Raw genomic sequence first — 19,750 nt, forward strand, 5'->3', positions numbered from 1 at the left:
GTTTTCAAATAAGTAGTTTTTGAGAACAGTAATTCTAGGAATTTGGATCTCTATGCTACTTGCAGGCTTCTGCATTGTTTTCTTTGGTCAGTATTGTTTTTGGATGTACTGCTTAGGGCACGATATATTATATCTATTTCTGAGTGGTGATTAATAGGGAGAAGGAGCCTCAGTAATAGAGGATGACTGTTCCAGACTGACAGGCCTTATTTGTACTGTCAAATCTGAAATTCCTAGAAATTCTTTGAAAAGTCTTGTTTGGCTGCTCTGGAGCAGAGAGAGCAAATTAACTTTTGTTTCCTGTATTTTTGTTCCTGCACTCCTCTGATATACTTTACATAAAATCATGATGTTAGATCATCATCTTCACAATTTCTATTCTGACCAGGAGCTTTGTTCATATGATATGTCTGGTGAAATGGAGGAAGCAAAGAAAGCAAGTAAATTATGGCCCTGATATTTGTGCATTTTCAGCCACCCAAGACTGAGCAGGTCGAGGAGGTATTGTTTCTGTACCTCACAGCATGAAGCTGTACAGATATTATTGAAAAGGTGGTACCAAAAGTCCTGCAGAGTTCTGCTAATTAAATTTTTTAATTTAAGTTAATTATGGCCTTCTGTAGTCAGACAGTTATTTTATTAGAAGTACAGAGTATTGTCTTTTTGAACCATCCTCCGATAATTCAAAATTAATGATTATTTTGTCTTTTTTTTTTTTTTTTTGGCCAGTCCTCATCTGTTTTGGTTATACAGTTCTCTTGGCATTCAGAGCTCTGTGCTTTTATTGAGCTGCCTTTGCATATAATCCAGGTTCTCCTGTTTATTTCTATTAAGGAACAATAATAACAAGTTGTAATGAGTCATTCTAAAATGTCCATTTGTACTTACGTAAAAATGACTGCCATTTGTGGTCAAGACCATTTTGGTACCTCTAGCCAGCCCTAAGAAAAACAAGGACCACAAAGCATGCTGTTGTAATACTCACTCTTCAGCATATTTCTGAAGTCAGACTTTGGCTGAGGAGGAATCCTATTAAGTTAGAATCTAGCTGAAGGCACTATAACATGCAATGTGTTCGTAGCTTTATTCATAAATCATCTGCCTCCCACACAACTAATTGGTATTCCAGGTGAATAGGTGCCCAGTCCAACATGTGTAAAAATAAAACAAGTTCCTGCTAATGCTTGTACCTTTAGAAGTAATAGGTATACCATGGTTTGAAAAAAGTCAAGATGGGGTTGATTTCAAAAGAGTATTATTTCCTGTAAGAATCTCAAGTGTGGTGCATATTTCTAAGCGATTTAAATGAATTAATGAAACATATGTTGACTTTGCCCAAGTCTAAAGTCACTGCAAAGCATTTGATATATTACATCCTAAAGAATGCTGAACACTAGAGAGGCAAATAATGCAACCTACAGTTTTTTAATTGGCATTCAGTTGCTCTTATGAAGTAGGCAGGCAGATGATCCAACACTGGCAGAAAATAAGTAGAAGCTAAGGTTTTAACTCTCTCCTGACTGTGCCTCTCTTTTAACTGGCGTATCCCTTAAAGCTGAAGCCCTGCAGAGGTCAGGGAGAGCATATGGAATGTGTGAGCTGTAGAAGCTTTGCTCCCAGGGATTGTAGGTGGCAGAGAGCATATTCCTCACTCCCTGTAAAACATATGCTGAAATGAAGAGGTGAAGGCTGCAAATTCATCCACGAAATGAAAGCTCACGAAATATTATTATATTCTGCAGGAAGAACAACCCAGGTTTGTTGAGGGTCTTAATCAGTTTGGAAAGCAGTAAACTATAAACCCTACATAGAGTCTGAGCAATAATGTGGTAGGAATTAGGTTACAAATGCAGGTTGTCCAGGATGCCACCACATCTCTTCCCTCTTTGACTTGTCTGAGATTGTCTGAGGGGGTGAAATGACTGAAGTTTTTTCCCTCCCTCAGCCCAAAATAATTCAGAAAATCCTTTCAGAGAGAACAAGAAACTCTAGCACACAATTTCTGCTGAAACTCTTTCCCAAAAACCTCTGCATGAGTCTTTTTTTTTTCACTCAGGAAAAAAATATAGGAATTTGAAGGATTTTATTCATAAATAGGCAAGCTTAAGAATCTTGGGCTTCTGGTGTTTACAGTTTAAGAGTAACTTTCAAGTCAGAAAGGACTGCTCTCGAGAAGACAACTAATACTGCATATTCTACAATACACAAAAAAATCTAGCAAGGAATTAATAAGTATTGGTTGAGTTGTTATTGTAATAAATAATTCCATCAAACTTAGCTCACTGTCTGCCAGTAAAAGGCAAGTCTTCATATTTACTGTTACAAGGAAGTTCAAAACAGAAAAATAAAACATGATTGACAGTCTCAGAAATTGTAGTAGAGAGGTGTTCAGCTAACCCCCAGAGAACAAACCTTTCCTGCAAGGAAACACGGAATGCTCTATTTAAACAATGCTCCAAGTGCTAATTTAGGTTATGGAAAAATAGACGTGTGCAGGAAGCAGATGGTTGCAAACATAGCGTGTATGATAGAGATAAGCTGTTCGTAAGTGAGATTCTGAAATTCATCATGATATACAAAATAGTCTACTGCCCCTCCCACTTCTCAAATTTTTTCCCCTGAACGTATATAATAACATGATGTTAAATCACCTGTGCAGTAGAATTGTACAGAAGACTATTATATTTTTACAAAACCAATAACCAACGTGTTGGTTGACAGCCGACTGAACATGAGCCAGCAGTGTGCCCAGGTGGCCAAGAAGGCCAATGGCATCTTGGCTTATATCAGAAACAGTGTGACCAGCAGAGCCAGGGAGGTTACTCTCCCTCTGTACTCGGCATTGGTGAGACCGTACCTTGAGTACTGTGTTCAGTTCTGGGCCCCTCACCACAAGAAGGATGTTGAGGCTCTGGAGCGTGTCCAGAGAAAAGAAATGAAGCTGGTGAGGGGGCTGGAGAACAAGTCTTATGAGGAGCGACTGAGAGAGCTGGGGTTGTTTAGCCTGGAGAAGAGGAGGCTGAGGGGAGACCTTATTGCTCTCTACAAGTACCTGAAAGGAAGTTGTGGAGAGGGGGGAGCTGACCTTTTCTCCCATGTGACAGGGGACAGGACAAGGGGGAATGGCCTCAAGTTCCGCCAGGGGTTCAGGCTGGATATCAGGAAAAGAATTTTCATGGAAAGGGTCATTGGGCACTGGCAGAGGCTGCCCAGGGAGGTGCTTGAGTCACCTTCCCTGGAGGTCTTTAAGGGACGGGTGGACGAGGTGTTGAGGGGCATGGTTTAGGGACTGTTAGGAATGGTTGGACTCGATGACCCAGTGGGTCCCTTCCAACCTGGTGATTCTATGATTATATGATTCCACTACCAGTAAGTATCCTTGTGAATTCTATGACATGTCTGTGGTACCAAATACAGCAAACGGGGGCTAAAAGCAAGGGATGCACCTTTCATCTCTACAGCTCAATGCTATTCCTCTCACCTCTCCCCAAAACATGTTGGCCTCTTCTGTAGTTCCTGTTCCCTGGTGTGTTACTGTTCCCCGCACCATGCCTTGACATGGCCGTATGTGGTACTTTACCAAATTAGTGCCATTACTTAACATTCATCACCTAGAGTTCTTTATGTATGAAAAAAGAGAGCTGGTAGAAGCACTTTCCTCCAGTTTTACAGATGTGGAAATCAAGACATATGGAGACAGTTGAGTAGGTGACAAGGTTTCCGTAAGAAAATGGTGACAAAAGTCCAGATAAGATTTAGGTAATCTCATTTCTGCACCCCTTGCTCCTCAGTTCAAATACAACAATATCTGAAAGAAAACATGATGGGTTTTATACCATATTTTTTCAGAGTGGGAGGAGTAGCCAATTCTTAAAACCTAAGACAATACTTATCCTTCAATTTTCAAAAAGGACATATTCTAAAATTGCTGGCTCATTAAATTGCAGGAAAAGTTTTAGAAGTTGTCTATGAGAGTAAACAAATAAGATCTACAGCAAGCCAAGAGGAAAGCCAGGGTTCTGCAGACGAGATCCTTTTTGCTTGGCTGTGCTGTTTGGAAGGGAGGTCACCTTAATCCCTGTTATCAGTTGAATTTTTCTCAGATAGGAAAAATAAGCCTAAAAAGGAGCACTAAGACAAGGGCTGGTGATGTTAGAAGCTTGGGAAGTTTTATTTTGCTTTACATTTTTACTTATATTTATTCATAAACTAAATCTTTGACAGAAATTAAACAAAAAATGCCCATCTTGAGTTTTGTGAGTATCCTGGATTTAGGCATCAACTCTACTTACCTCACTCTTTCTGTTTGGCAGCTTAAAGTGCTTTGCTGCATCATCCTTCTGTGTCTTTTTCTCTTCATTTTCCTTGCCTGACACAGTTTCTTGGGTGCATATTATTTCTTTCCTCTCTCAGAGTCCTTGTCAGTTTTAAATAACAAAAGATTCTTTCTCTGCTGAAGACCTAAACACTAGTACTTATCTTTTTCTCTTTATATTCCCTTTAGCTTGTTGCAACACTACAATCCTATACGTGGCAGTTAAAAAAATTTAAAAGAGAATCTGGGAAAGGACCATGGTACAAAAGAACTTTGAGGAGACAGGATTTTTTGTTATTTGTTTAAACATCAGAACGCATCCACTGCTTAGCTATTACTTGCTGTGGGGAAGAAGCTCCTTTACTAAACGTGAAAACTAAAATTTCAATTAGGTTCTTAAAATACAGTTGGCTATATATAGAATGTGAATAGTGCAGCTGGGCAGCATTGTAATAGATTCTTTCTGTTATATAAGGGAGATAGGCATGACCTTCATCACTCACTGTAAGCTCTCTCTTTTATGACTTATGAGCCATTCAACTATTAGTAGAATTAAAATCTATAACACTGTCAATCATTGCCACATATCCCTATGGAGCCCTTCGTCTTGCTGTCAACATGAGGGAGCCTGCAGTCTCTGCAGATATATGCCAATGATATGTTTATAGCTCAAGCGAAGGAATAGTGTGTTTTTTCTTTTTCCATGCTTCAGCAATTTTATTATAATCTCTACATGATTTTGCACTTCAGGAGCAGCAATGTAAATTAATGGTCACTAGTGAATGGACTGAGAGTCATGGTAGCAAGTCACTGGTAAGAAAACGTAGGTAAGAATGTTTAAAATTAAGCATGTGTATGGCACGCATGGTACCCTGACCAAAGGGTAGAACACTGTAGAAGAAGACCAAGTTCAAAATCAGGGAGTCAATTGAGTTCCCAGCCAAGATCTTTTTGACTTGTTTTTTGGGTTCTTTTGTTAGTTTTGCATATATAGTCTCTGAACCAAACACTTGGAAGTTTACTGATTTGTATCAGAGCTGATCTGAAACAATTTTTTGCAAAGCCGAGCTCAACCTAATTTGGGGATGTACTGGTTGCAACCTTGGTTCATATATGTAAAAGTCATAACTCATGGTTAGGACTGACTTGACTTCTCACTTGAGGAAGGTTTCATCAGTACACTGTGCAACTGAAGTCTTCCTTCCTACCCGTTAGAGGAGAGGTAACAGCTTACGAGACTAGCCCTTCTATTTTCAGAGAAATTAATATTATTTTGCTTAGGAGGTGGCTATTTTTACCCAACAGTGGACACATTTAGTGATAACACCACTGTGTTAGTCCTATTTCTAACGTGCAAATGGAGCTACATAACTTTTAAACACTGGTAGTATCTAAAATGGGTTTGTCAGTGTATTTCAAGGTCTAAAACTTCTTTTGCTATCCTGAAGTAAATAGTTACATTTTGGAAGATAAGGCTAGCAAGGTAAGACAAGCATCTGTTACAGTTAAGATGAGGTGCTGTACTGAGAATGATGGTCAAAGTGAAAGCAAAGCCACATCTTGTCAACAACTAGAAACAGAAGCCCAGTACCTCTCAGTTAGTCTTTCTAATGGGGATTGGTACTACCAGTTTCACAGAATCTCGTTGAAAAAAATAATTTTTTTTCACACTGTTCATGGATGTACCTAGTTCATCATGGCTAATTAGGTGTTCTGAATTATCATCGTCAATTGTTACAAATATCACCTCCTTTGATGATATTGGATGTGTATTGAGAGACCGTCATGGTTTCAGTTATTGGTGGGATCTGTGGTTGATCAATTTTTGACAACAAGAATTGTTAACAGGGCTACATGGTGAAGCAGTCAGTGGAAAATCCCCTTTCATAACATTTTTATCTAATTCTGGAGAACCGCCACTGCCACACACAAAATAACAACACGATTGAATTTCTTTTTGCTGGCATTTAGCAGGACCTATGGGGGTGTGCAGAAATCAATGGGGGATCAGGAGTCTGGAAAATTACATACTTGAAGAATTAATGAACTATAATTCCATACTACATCCTCAATCACATTTTGCTTCCTTTTCATTAATAGAACTAAATTAGTTTTCTATGGACAGAGTACTTTAAAAAATGCAATCATGCTCTTGCTAGGATTAAAAAAAAAAAGAAAAAAAAAAGACCTGGTTTAACAATAGTTATTTTTTTGTGCAACATGACAGTTGGAAATTTTTAGTGAAGAACGCATCTGCAGCACTGAGTCAACCTGTTGAAGAAATTTTTACTGTGACATTTATAGCCTCAGTTCTAGTTTCCTTCCCTTTGAGCCAGATTATGGTTTTAAGGTGACTCAGCTAGAATTTCTGCTAGATCTGAGAGGTGTTAGAGATAGAAGCAGCAACTCCAAAGGTGTTCATTTTTTTCAACATGGACCTGATTCATTATACAGGGGAGCAAGGAGCGGAAGTGCATTGGTCTTCACTCTTTTCTGAAGCCTATTTCTGAGATAACTGATGTTTCTAATACTATATTGAGAATATACTTTTGCTCATGGAACTATGTTATGCTAGGATTAAATGATGGGTGATTCTTCTCTTTGCTGTGTGCTGTAGGCCAACTGTAATCTGGCCCTTCATGATTTAAACTTGTAATTGAGTGAAATGTTGGGATGCAAATGCAGTTAAACTCAAAAATACTCTATGGTTTAATGAAAACTTTGATGTGAAAACCCATGCAGTGAAAAGCATGTCCTGGTACTATATCTTTAAAGAGTTACAGGAAGCTAAACAAAGCTAAACATAGTGAGATTGTAAACAAAATCGGGCTCTAGGATTTTTATTGACCTTTGGGAATCATTAGCAGCATTAGAAGAAAGGAGCTGATCAGACTTTGCAAAGGAGATTTAAAAAGGCATTCTAAACTACTTTGGTTTTCTGGCATAGCTGATACCTTCTTGGATTATTTTACCAGTCTCAGCTTGTGTATTCCTGTTTTTTGTTTTATTCCTCTATATGGTATTACTATGCATATGGTGTATGGGACTGTGGTGGGACAGAAATCCCCAAAGATGATACTTCGTTTTAACAAGATAGCTCCAGTATATTGAACTAGTTTCAGGCTCTTATATTTCTCCACTGGGACCTGACTTTTGCATAAGATCTCAAATCACAGGTCTGATTGCAGCGAGATCTTCTCAAGTATCATCATATGACTCTAGAACTTGCTGTAGAGATAATGGATTCTTTTCAAAGCTTCTCCAGAAAATTCAGTTTTCACAACAGATTCATTGTGCAGTACAGTGAACTTTCATTTTGACCTACTGAACAAGGCCTTTTCCTCCTTGCATATGTATTTACTAAAATCAGATAACGCATACATCACCTTAATTCTGCTGGGTATTCTATTATTTAAGCATAAGTCTGAATAGTTGGGACATAGTCTTTTATATCCAAGCCAGATATAACATCCTTGAAAATGTATTGACGTATGCAAAGATATATCACAGTCTGACCGTTCCAAATGTACCCATGGAAAAAGAAAACTTTATTTATCTTTTTAGACAGCCTCATAGTCCCCTAAACCCCTTCTTCGGTGATCTGTTTCTGAAATTCTTTTACTTTCAGCGTTTGCATGTTGTTTATAATCTATATGGGGCTGGGATGTGGGTGGCTCTAGAGGTTAGCATTAGACTGGAAAGGCTGTCACCTTTGAAATGAGATCTCAAAGTTAACCTAAGTCAGTAGTGACTGAACATTATGGAACTTGCTGGTTGCTCATTAATCTTTATAAATATATACAGTGAGAATAACCCAGTTAGTACTGGGACGGATCATTGTAATTGGGAGTCTATTAGTTGACGGTCTTAGCAGAGTGTCACATATTGTATTGTCCCAGAAAAACTTCCAGGATGGAAATAACTAAATTCTAAGTATTTACAGTTGCCAGTCTCTGTTGTTGCCTTCTTGACAGGAGAGGGCTGCTGGGGCTTTGGTTTGTATTGACCTGGAGAAAGCAGTTTATGAAAGAAAGGCTTTTTGGAGTGAGTTGTGTTCTGTGTCTCTGTAACATGTGCTTGATAGTGGCATACAGGCTTTTCTGAGAAAAGGATTTGATGATTAATATTTCGGTCTTGAAGTGAGTAAAATAAAATGGTATAAACCTCACTCCTCTTTCCCCATGCCATGGTTCTTTGTTGACTGCAGCTTGACCACATTAGAGAGCTTGGTCCTATTGCTGGATGAAAGAGCACTGCTGTCTTTCAAATTGGCAATTTTCTATGGCTTTCAATGTTCAAAAGCTCTTATTATACAGAAATACTCTAATAATATTCATCAGACAGCTAGCTTTCCTTTTTTTCTTATGGTACCAGTGGAGAATTTGCTAATGATCTTATTTTACTCTTCAGGGAGCAAAGTTTTCTCAGTCCTCCCAATAGCAAGGGGTGTAATAGCTGAAATTGTTGCCACAGTTCAGGAAATGAGTGCTTCTGAGGTATAAAGAAGGTGATTTGGAAGAGCAAGGTTTTTTCATGTAAAGGGCAGCTAGCTGTATACAGCACTTGCTTTCAAAATGCCTGTGACTTTATCAGAATGGAGAGGGGTGGGGACAGGAAATGTTCTTTTCAAGTTGAAAAATGAGTAACAAAATATAGAAATAACTAGGCTGATTGATTTTAGTTTAAGAAAAATGCATACGAGTAAACATGAATATTTGAAAACCAAATCATGTGCGACATAAGTATGGAATGATCAGTTCTCTGCTTTTGTGGCAGTGAGGTATGTACATTGCCATGAGTGAAACCGTAAGTTACATTGGGTAGAGAGTCCGTGTGTTCCATGGTTTGTGTGGTCATCAGTCTCACAAGTGTGTGTGTGTTCTCCAGCCACAGTGTTACCAGAGCGAAAATCACAAATCTTCTGCCATGCAAATTCTATAGGGTGAGGCAGAGCCAGAGCAGGTGGTGCTGAAGAGTTATGATGCAGCTGTGTAGCTGCTCCTCAGTTTGCGGTGAAGGCTATTTCCAGCGACGTCTCAGTGTTACTGTCTGTTCTAAACCTGTGCCACTCATATCAGTGGGGTGGCAGATTTGGTATGTGCTCTTTTTTTGAAAAGGAAAGAGAAAAATAGAGAAAATGCCACCTCCATGGTAGTCAGTGGAAGTTCTGTCATAAATTGAAGTCAGGCCAGGATGAGGCTGTTAGCTCTGGCTTGTCACACACATGAGACTTGTTTACCTTCCTGGCTTCCTGGATGGAAATGCTTGCTGCTTTTTTTTCTTTTTCTCCCTTCCTACTCCCTACACACATTAGTATACTCCCACCTGCCCTCTGCTCCCACTTTGACACAACTTCTTATAGTCAGTTGATGACTGAAACTTGCATAGTCAGAATAGGATGTGGTTTTTGTCTATTTGCTTTAAAATGTCAGCACCTGCTATTGAAAAAAAAAAAAAAAAGCATCCCTCCTTTCCTTGTACTTAAACATTTAGTTTAATGGTTTTTTCATAAGAGAAAATATATAAAGCCTTTCAGTAACTTCTTTCTACGGAGTAATATTTCCTTTTTCATGCCTTTTCTGGTACAGCATCAAAGAGGACTTCATTAGTGATGTTAATGTTCCATATAGCCTACTGATATACCATAGCCACTGGCCAAGCAGAACTTCAATCAGTTTTTCTTCTCTAGTCAGCTCACACCTCTGACTGAGCAGCTGCAAGATGATTCATCAGAGAATGTTTAGCCATAGATAGAGAAAAATTATTTCTGGCTGCTTTTCCTATACTAACAAGATAACTTCAGTTGTAGATTCTCTTACAGCACTTCCTGAGCCATGTTATGCCCATTTGAAAATAGAAATCCTTTTATCCAAAGTCAAGAAAATTTTCCATAAAATCAGTGATTTGGCTTTGCAAAACACATTTCTACTGTGTTTTCTTGTTTAACAGAGTTGTGACAGCTATATTTTGTCCCGTTATAGAGCAAGAGTCTGTACTAGAATTAATGATCATTAGCTGGGAAATTCAGAACAGAATTCTGTGCATAAGGAACATCTATATTTTGAAACCCACTGGCATTTCCTGTTCAATGTTGTTTGCCCAAAAACTGAGTGGTGATGAGAACTGTTTTGAATTTATTTTGTTTGCTCAAAACTGTGTAAGGAGTAATGGATTATTCAGCATTGATGCAGCAGTGGTTCCAATGCAATGGTTTCAGGCAGACAATCTGTCAAGAACAAGACATTTCTAAAAGACCAGCAGTGTGCTTCCACCCATGCTTTTTGTGGCAAGGTTTCTTACATCACTAAATTTTGCATGCAACCATAACAAAACTAGAAGAATGTATTTCTTTGTTTATTGGCATCTGTAAAAGCATTTCATCCCAAGTAATATTTCTTGTGATGTAGGTTTGTCAGGTAGCTTGCAAATAAATACGGAAGAGTTGCTTTTGTTGTCAGTTCACCAATGCTGACGTGACATTCAAGGCTTGTTTTTCCTGAATAATCAGTGAGTGAATTCATCAGAATGCGTTCAGCCTGTGCCTGCACTACTGTGCTTATAATTATAGGGCTTACAGATCCACAAGTAAATTGTTCTGAAGAGAGGAACACAGACTTTCTTTAATCCATATCTGTTACTTTGACCCAAATAACACTCTCTTCTCCACCTCATCACCAATAAACACATTCCACTTTCCCAAAGAAGAAACATATGCTATACAGTATCTTAATGCATGTTATTAAACAGGAAGAATAGAGATTCATATCGAATCTGAACAGCAACTCTGCCTCTGAGGTTACATGGTTCATTGATTCTCTGGGACTTGTAGCTCTGGCCACCCTCAACAAGTTATCTTGTACTAACCAAGTGATGTTGAGCATTTAGCGCAGTAACAGAGGTTCTGTTCTGCCAGGTATGTTTTTCCTGGGTGCTATATTCCCCACTGGTAAGGGAACATCTGGATTGTAGTCTCTTATTCTTTTTCTCTCCTTTTTCTCAAGTAATCTATGGGTATGTGAGTGAATAGCAGTAGATGAGGCACAGACTGCAAACCAACCTTTTCTCACTACAGTAACATAATTTTCATTGATCTTCCTCTGATCTCTCAAACACCTCTGAGGTCCCACTGCTCACAAGAAAAAGGCCAGAGTTTATACTGATATAGAGAGACACGCTGAACAGCAGAAGGCTGTAAAGGTCTGGCATTTCTCAGTCCTGCCACAAGACTACTTAGAAGATTATCCTGGAATTCATATTGGAGTTGAAAATTCTGTGTTTTAAACTGAGACTTATGACTTATTTTGTCGTACCCAAAGTGGCAAAAATATATACTTGGTGTTTATTCCAGCAGGAATACTGGTAATATACGCCAGACTCGCCTGGTCAGAGAAACTGTCAATAGAAAATCAGACTGAAATGTAATAATGAAAATTTCTAATGAAATTTCATCCAGTAACTGTAAAGCTTTTAAAAAACAATACACTCATCATATAGTTTTACAATTATTCCAAAAGTATTTCCAGTAGAAAAATGCAACTTAAACCAAATATGGGTGACTGAGCGATACCTGGCACATAATTAATTCTTTACTTTTCTTCATGTATGAAACAAAGTGGTTTTGATGGATGAGGAAGCCTTCGAGGATTTTTATTTTTTTTTTTTTAATAGATTTCATAAGAAAGTAGAGGGACTATAGCTTGATCTAGACACACATTAGTATTCTCAGAAAAGAGTAGTCTTCACCCCTGGCTGCAGGGGAATCTCTGCTCCAGCACCTAGAGCACCTCCTCACCCTCCTTCTTCACTGACCTTGCTGTCTGCAGAGTTGATTCTCTCACATATTCTCACTCCACTCTCGGGCTACCATTGCTGTTGCACAGTAACTTTTTCGCCTTCTTAAATATGTTATCCCAGAGGCGCTACCACTGTCACTGATGGGCTCAGCCTTGGCCAGTGATGGGTCTGTCTTGGTGCTGTCTGGCATTGGCTCTATTGGACGTAGCGGAAGCTTCGAGCAGCTTGGACAACTGTAACACACACACACATATGTGTGCGCGCACCCCCTCACCCCCCACCCCAGTACCAAAACCCTGCCACATAGATCCAATACACCCACAAACTAGGGAAGCCCTGCTAAACTAAAATCAGTGTCACCAAGAGCATGAGCAAGGACCAGAGTGAGTATTGGTGTTTTGATATGCCCCTAGAAACAATCTTTGCTGGCAGCCTGCACTACTCAAAGGGTTAATGTCTTCTTATTTCAACTGGGATCCAATTCCTTTCTTCATACTGTGGGCAATTTACACAGATGTCAGGTTATGTGTCATGTGTGACGGCAAACTGAGTTGATAATGTGTAAACAGTAAATTGGGATTAGCAGAACCTCCACTGTTGGCAGGGCCAACACTGTAAGCCAAGTCCTTTTTTGGAAATAATTAGGAACTTTACTGCAACTAGTTCTGGGAATTCAAGTGTCAGTAATGAAAATACTTCTGTGAAGCCCAGAAATACCAGAGGCATTATTCTTCCATCAGATGAACCTAGCAATTTCCTCCATGTGAATTTTCTCCTTCTTCTTTGTTCTTGCTAAACAGACATTGATGAATGCTCAGATGGCTTTGTTCAGTGTGACAGCCGTGCTATCTGCATTAACCTGCCTGGCTGGTACCACTGCGAATGCAGAGATGGCTACCATGACAATGGGATGTTTTCACCAAGTGGAGAATCCTGTGAAGGTCAGTATTTAAAAAAGGTGGGATAATGTTACGACTCGCATTATGGTAATGCTTAGTATCTCTCACTGTACTGGTCAAGTATTGTCTTGGGCACTATATCAGTGAAAATTAAACCCTGACCTAAAGCAATCATAGTCTAAAAAAGTATGACAAACAAAAGGCAGAAGAATATAAAATATGAATGTTTCTAATGTATAGGTAGCGCATTAGTGGTCATTTCTATGATTAGCTAAGATAATATGTGAAGTCAGGCATGGAGCTTAAAACACAGTTTCTCTGGCCCTACCCTTGCTTCTGTGCATGGTCCTTGCATAAGTGATTTCCCACAGGCTGATAGCATGCGCTATAATCTGTCACTCCACAGTTATCTGTTAATATGTCAAATTCATTATATGTAGAAATGGGCCTCAACGTAGACCTCAGTTCCTCTACTTCATTCCTTGTATGCTGAAATAGTCTGTGATGAAAGTATTTCTCATTGCAAAGAATGACTATGGAGCCCTGACACCCTTACCCGCACCTGGGTTAATACTATGGGGCTTCTCCTGTGCGTAGGTTAACTGCTTGTAGAAAGGTGCTATCTGAAGAACCATCTTACAAACTGGGAAGCACAGTGCACTTGGGGCTTGGGCAAGGTGCAAGGGACAAGACGGTGACAGGAGCGATAAGGAAATTAGAAAGTTTTCTTTGCTTATAAATGATGTTAGGGAGAACAGCAGGTCAGTAAGAACAGATATAATTTTAAATGTGGATCTCTTATATGGAATGTTATTCAGCTCTTAAGATATTGCATGCTGCTGCTCTTAAATAAAAGAACAAACTAATCTCTTTTGCTGTGGACGACTTAGGGCAAAATCAGGAGAAGGGAGAACCCTTCTGTCTCTGAGTGCTCTCACAGTGTAAGGTTTCCTGCCTTGCTGTTTAAACTAATGTTGGTTGGCTGTATCAGTCCCAAAGGAAAGCAATTGAATTGCTTTCACTAAGGCAGACACACAGACAGTTCTCCAGGAGTGAGAATGACCTTTTTGGTATTCCCATCATCAATACTTTATTTCAACACATTTGCACCACAGCTGAAAGCCTGTATTCCCGGGCGGAATCAGCAATTTGAGTCAGCCACTGCTTTCATAAGCCATGCTTTCTTTGTCAAGAACTAAATAAATGTCAGTGTTAGCTGGCCAGGTGTTAGGACAAGACGGTGCAAAGAAGAAGTCATGATCGCTCTGATTATAACATTGCCTTTCTGTCACTTGCAGCACAGGTAATACTTTAGCCAAGCATTTATGGAAAAAGTCTCAATACTCCAAATTTTATCTTCAATGTCAATGTAACATTTGTCTGGTGGGTTGAAGATAGTGGTTTGGCAGTGCTGTCTCAAGAGATATAAGTGATACAAAGTGGCTCTGCTAAGATGTGTGCAAACAAGCAATGATTAAGCAGCAATTTCTAAGCAAATGAAATTATAAGGAAAAGAAATACGGGGATTGTGTATGCAGAAGTGGCAATTATTAGAATGCTTTGACCATTTCTAGAAAGTGCCTGCACCTATTCATTAAGCATACACAGAGGATAACAAGTAATTAAATCACAGATGCCAGGAAACTATCTTCATTGCTGATAACCGTAGTCACTAAGAGTGGAACACTTTCAAGTTTGATTGATTGCAGCTCCAAATTTTGGAATATTTAGCAACTTCAGTTGGGGGCGAAGGTTAGATATTTTATTAGTCTTACTACATCATTTTTTATTGGATCGAAGCCTGTGACATTGTGTCTCAGACAGAAAATAAAGCCTGAAAAAGATAAGAAGAGACAGCCTAAAATCTGTTGTAATATGGAAAGCTGAACTTCCAGTAGCAGAGCACAGTAGTGCAAAAGCAATTGGTTTCCGTACTGTCAGATCTTTACACTGTAAGAGATTCTCTCCTTGGTTTAAAGGCGTAAGAAAATGGATTTCTTTTGTCACTTCTTCAGTCTCCCCTAGTTAGAGGTGATTAGATTGAGCTGTTGGTGGATGATCTTTTAGACACTCAATGTAATGGCGAAGCAGCTTTCTGCCCTGAGCAAGTGCTACAGCATGAAGAGTTGTAGAAGGAACATTGCTGAATTACTCTGAAGAGAAAGTGATCCTGCCTTGATTTCTTTCTTGAGATGGTGAAGAATTTAAACCTCATGGGATTAGGAAATGTTCTTTGAGTGCTTGTCTATTTTGCTTTCTACAGGGACTGCTTCAAAGTAGTGTTTATATGGAGTGCATACAAAGCTTGTCTTTGGCTCATCATCTTAAAGCTTTAGTTGCTTTGACCAAAAGTTCCGTCTTTCAGTGGAGAAAAACTTTAAAAGCCAAGGAAGTGTGAGTTCAGATCTTTTCTGCCTCAAATCTGGATCTGTCTGTGTTCCCTGGACATGTGCTGATAGTATTACAGAAAACATTACTGTGATCAGTGCTGGTCATCAACTTGTTTCAGCAAAGACTCCAGTTTTAAAGATTCAGGTGGAAACACCTCTGTTAAGATCACAGAAGCACATTAGCATTTTCTTTAAACATTATTTTAACAGAATCCCAAAACTGCACCTACCCCATCTGCAGGAAATGGTCCCATTGGGACATCATACTAAATATTCCTAGCTCATTGGTAGCATTAGGCTTTGTCAGTGCTTGATAAGGAAATAATAGTTGCTGAATTGTCTGTTTTATGCACATATTGACCCTGGCTACTGCTGCTTCTTCAGCATGACTGAGAGTATTGAGTATTTTGACTAATGTACTTGAACACAGTAATTCGTAATCCCATTTTATTGTGCCTATAGGCAATAGAAGACCTAGAAATTCCTTTTCTATTAGGTTTTCACATTATACTCCTGGCTAGACCTGTGGTCTCTATAATAATCACCAAGAGATATGATGCAAAATGCAGCTGTAAGGCTTCAACCTCTTACTAGCACTTGCTGTTTTTTTCTTTCTTTTTTTTTTTCTTTAAATAGAATTATGTTATTCATCATCTTATTTCCAGAAATGTAGAGAAAGATCAGATGCTTAGTCTTTGAGAACTACCTAGCTTTGGGAAATCTTACATTTTGTACATATGTAAATATTGGTATATTACCTGGTACTTTCCTCTTTGCCTCTCTACAGCTTTTCTTTATAGTTTCTTTACACGGTCTTACTGGTGCTCTGCAGATTGTCTCTCATGTACTTTTCATGAAACAGAGATAGGCTAAGATAGTAGATACTGCAGCCTCAACTTCATTGCATTAAAAAACTTGAGCCATTGAGGACAAAATCCTAAAATAAGAATGTCCAGTTCCAGTTAATATTTGCTCTGCAGTTCCTTTGAATTTGTCACCTGCAATGTGTAAGAGCCACTTAAAGAGAGAGGCTATATTAGTTTGCAGAATATTGCAGGTTATACCTCATCAGTTATTAGACATTTTGCATGCTTCCACGTCTGAAGAACAGCTCACCTAATTAATGCAGCCCCTTGGGACTTGCCAAGACTATCTGGCAGGTACCAGCTGTTGTTGATACAGAATATGAGATCAATATACCCTCACTCTCAGCAGGTATCACATTCTTTAAATAAGACAGGTGCAAATGAGAAGTTTAGAAAGCATTAATCCAGAATCCCCAAATCAAAAAGGATCTTTTTGGTTGCAGGGTTTGATTTGTATGTGCGTATTCTGAAATGTCATGTTATGTTCTTCTTTCACCTACTTGCAGTAGTAGAATCACTTCCTTTTCTGTGTGATAGAGCTGGCTGCTTAACAACCCAGAGGGCTGGGCCTCTGCTTGAACAATATTTTCCACAATTCAGGATAATGAAGAATGGAGGCATATTACAAGCCTCAGGATGCTCCCAAGCCTTAATGAAGGAAGTCCAAAAACATCAGCATCCTTGTCTCTTAATCTAGGAGGCAGAGGAACTGCTGGCTTTCAAGATGTCTGAATTTATTTTATGATGCACCCAATATTTTAACTAGTACTTGAAAAGAGGCAAAGAGGGTTTTCATTGGCGGTGCAGACTCTAGTTGGAAGCCTGTGGCCAGTGATATTCCCCAGGGGTTGGTACTCAGCCCAGTCTTGTTCAGCGTATTCATCAATGACCTGGGTGAGGGAACAGTGTGCCCTCAGCAAGTTTGCTGACAATACAAAACTGCCAGAAGGCTCTGCTGCCATTCAGTGAAACCTGGACAGGCTGGAGAGTTTGGCAAAGAGGAACCTAATGAAGTTCAACAAAGGCAAGTGTAGGGTTCTGCACCTTGGGAGGAATAACCCCCTGTACCAGTACAGGTTAGAAGCTTGACCTTCTAGAAGGCAGCTCTGCAGAGAAGGACCTGGGAATCCTGGTAGACAACAAGTTAACCATGAGCTGGAAATGTGCTTTCATGGCTAAGGAGGCCAATGGTATTGTGACATGCATCAAGAAGGATAGCAAGCAGGTCAAGGGAGATTATCCTCCCCCTTTACTCTGCCCTAGAGAGGCCACATCTGGAGTATTATGTCCGGTTCTGGGCTTCCCAGTTCAAGAAAGACAAGTAACTACTAGAGGGCATCCAGCGGAGGGCCAGGAAGATGATCGGGAGACTGGAGCATCTCTTTCGTGAGAACCGGCTGAGTGAGCTCAGTCAGTTTAGACTGGAATAAAGAAGACTGAGATGGGACCTTATCAATGCTTATAAATATTTAAAGACTATCTGTCAGGAGGATGGTTCCAGATTCTTCTCAGTGGTGCCCGGTGACAGGACAAGGGGCAACGGGTACAAACTAAAACACAGGAAGTTTCACCTTAACATGAGGAAAAACTTCTTACTGTGGGGGTGACAGAACACTGGAAACAGGCTGCACAGGGAGGCTATGGAGTCTCCTTCTCTGGAGATATCCAAAACCCACCTGGACCTGTTTCTGTGCAACCTGCTGCAGATGAACCTGCTGTAGTGGGGGAGTGGGAGGAGGGTGAACCAGATGATCTTGAGATGTCCATTCCAACCCCTACTATTTTGTGATTCTATGAAATTTCTTGTAGCTGAAAAACTGCTGTCATTTTGAAGTCCTACACTTAGATCTTTCTACAGTTCTGGTAATGTTTAGCAGAAGCATTGTTATTGATAGCACTTAAGCAGACAGGAAACAAAGAATTGCTACTCTTCAGCAGGCAATCTTACTAGCACTCACAAAGCTCCATCAAAATCCTTTTGCTTTTATTCATCATAAAATATCAACAAATAAAACCGTAAAGTGACTTTTTATCCGTCCATCCCAAACAGTGCTATTGGCATTAAGGCTTCATTATTGAGCTTGGGAATGCAACTTAAACATCACCAGACAGAAGGCAGATATGGAGACACATTAGTATTTAAATATGCTGGAGTGTGGGCAGAGTACAAAATTGGCAGAGTTTCTTATCTTTTATAAAAGGGCTAATAAAACAGAAACTCTACCACTAGGTTTTATAACAGTAATTTGAACACATTTACTCTATCAGGAAGCAACATTTTGGTGAAGCTGATGTTACTGGCATCTGAAGTCTCAGCTCTTCATCTTCTGCATCTGCTAAGCACACTGACAGCTGGCTTGCATGAAGTCACAAATAAATTATTCACAATTCAGTTGCTCTTTGAAGAACGATTACATCAGTCAATAGATTTACTTTGGGCAGAGAACAGAAACCAAACTTTCTGCTCAGAAGAGCTTGGGCTCCCTATGAAATGCACTCCTTCCTGTTTTGCCTTAAGCAGAAACTGGTCATGTACCCTTATTTTGTCACCTTGCTGAGCTAATGCTCCTCCCTAGAGCTGAAGGAACTGAGAAGAGTCAGTTGCTTCAGAGCAAAGGAAATGCCCACTGTCTCAACCCACTTTTCTCATATTTTTCAGTGATAGACATCTTCATCTTTTCTTTACTTAGATGACATTATAGCTGATATCAGAATGATTCTGTTAGGATTCTGTCTGTCCAGGGAGATCTTTTTCTGGTTTATGTGAATGTCCAGCACGTAAGTCTGGATAGCTCATCAGAAGAGGGAAAGTTGCAGCTATCCATCAGCTGTATCAGAATGCATCTCTGAGCCCTTTGTCATAGCCTAGCAAGATGTACACAAGTGATTATCTAGTTGTGCCTTGTTCATGTTCCTTGTAAGATTACTGTGAGTTTTCTCATCTGTATTTATCAATATTGTATTTATTGGCTTTTTTGGTCCAATATATTATTGAGTCAATAAAATATTATTGAGCATTATTTAAATAACTATTTAGAGCTATCCACCGTAACCCCAAGATCTCTTTCCTGGATAGATCTAAAGGACTGGTGTGATTTTTGAAGGGGTATTTCCCTACGCATCTTACAATGGAATCTCATGTGACATATTGTTGTTACTCAGTCAATATCATGAAATGCTTCTACTTTTCACTGTTAATTTTTTGGTTTTAATACTGCCTTTTTCATCTTGCTGTTGATCCGTTCCTCCAGATGACTAAGTATAGTGGCCAGCACACGTTCTGGCACAGATTGCCGGGGAACTTTCCTGGGACACTTTCCATTATGACATCCTAATCATTTGTTCCAGCCTTTTATTACTTACTAATTACCCACTATTAATCTGTGTGTCAAAGACCTCTTTTATTCCATGGCACATAGTTCTTTTTAGAGCATGTATTATGTAAAGGAGCTCATGAAGTTTTCAAACAAAAATAGTATATTTTGT

General features: G+C 39.3%; 1 protein-coding gene across 2 annotated transcripts in view; it reads left to right on the forward strand.

Moving 5' to 3' along the window:
- NELL2 (neural EGFL like 2) overlaps positions 1–19,750 on the forward strand; it is a 148,310-nt gene that overhangs the window by 117,251 nt on the left and 11,309 nt on the right. For both annotated transcript variants that reach the window (XM_054074710.1, XM_054074699.1), the window contains exon 16: positions 12,910–13,050. In XM_054074710.1, coding sequence (XP_053930685.1) covers positions 12,910–13,050 — 141 coding nt within the window. The remainder of the gene's footprint in view (positions 1–12,909; positions 13,051–19,750) is intronic.

Source organism: Cuculus canorus, chromosome 1 (genome assembly GCF_017976375.1).
Source record: "Cuculus canorus isolate bCucCan1 chromosome 1, bCucCan1.pri, whole genome shotgun sequence".
Classification (NCBI taxonomy): domain Eukaryota; kingdom Metazoa; phylum Chordata; class Aves; order Cuculiformes; family Cuculidae; genus Cuculus; species Cuculus canorus.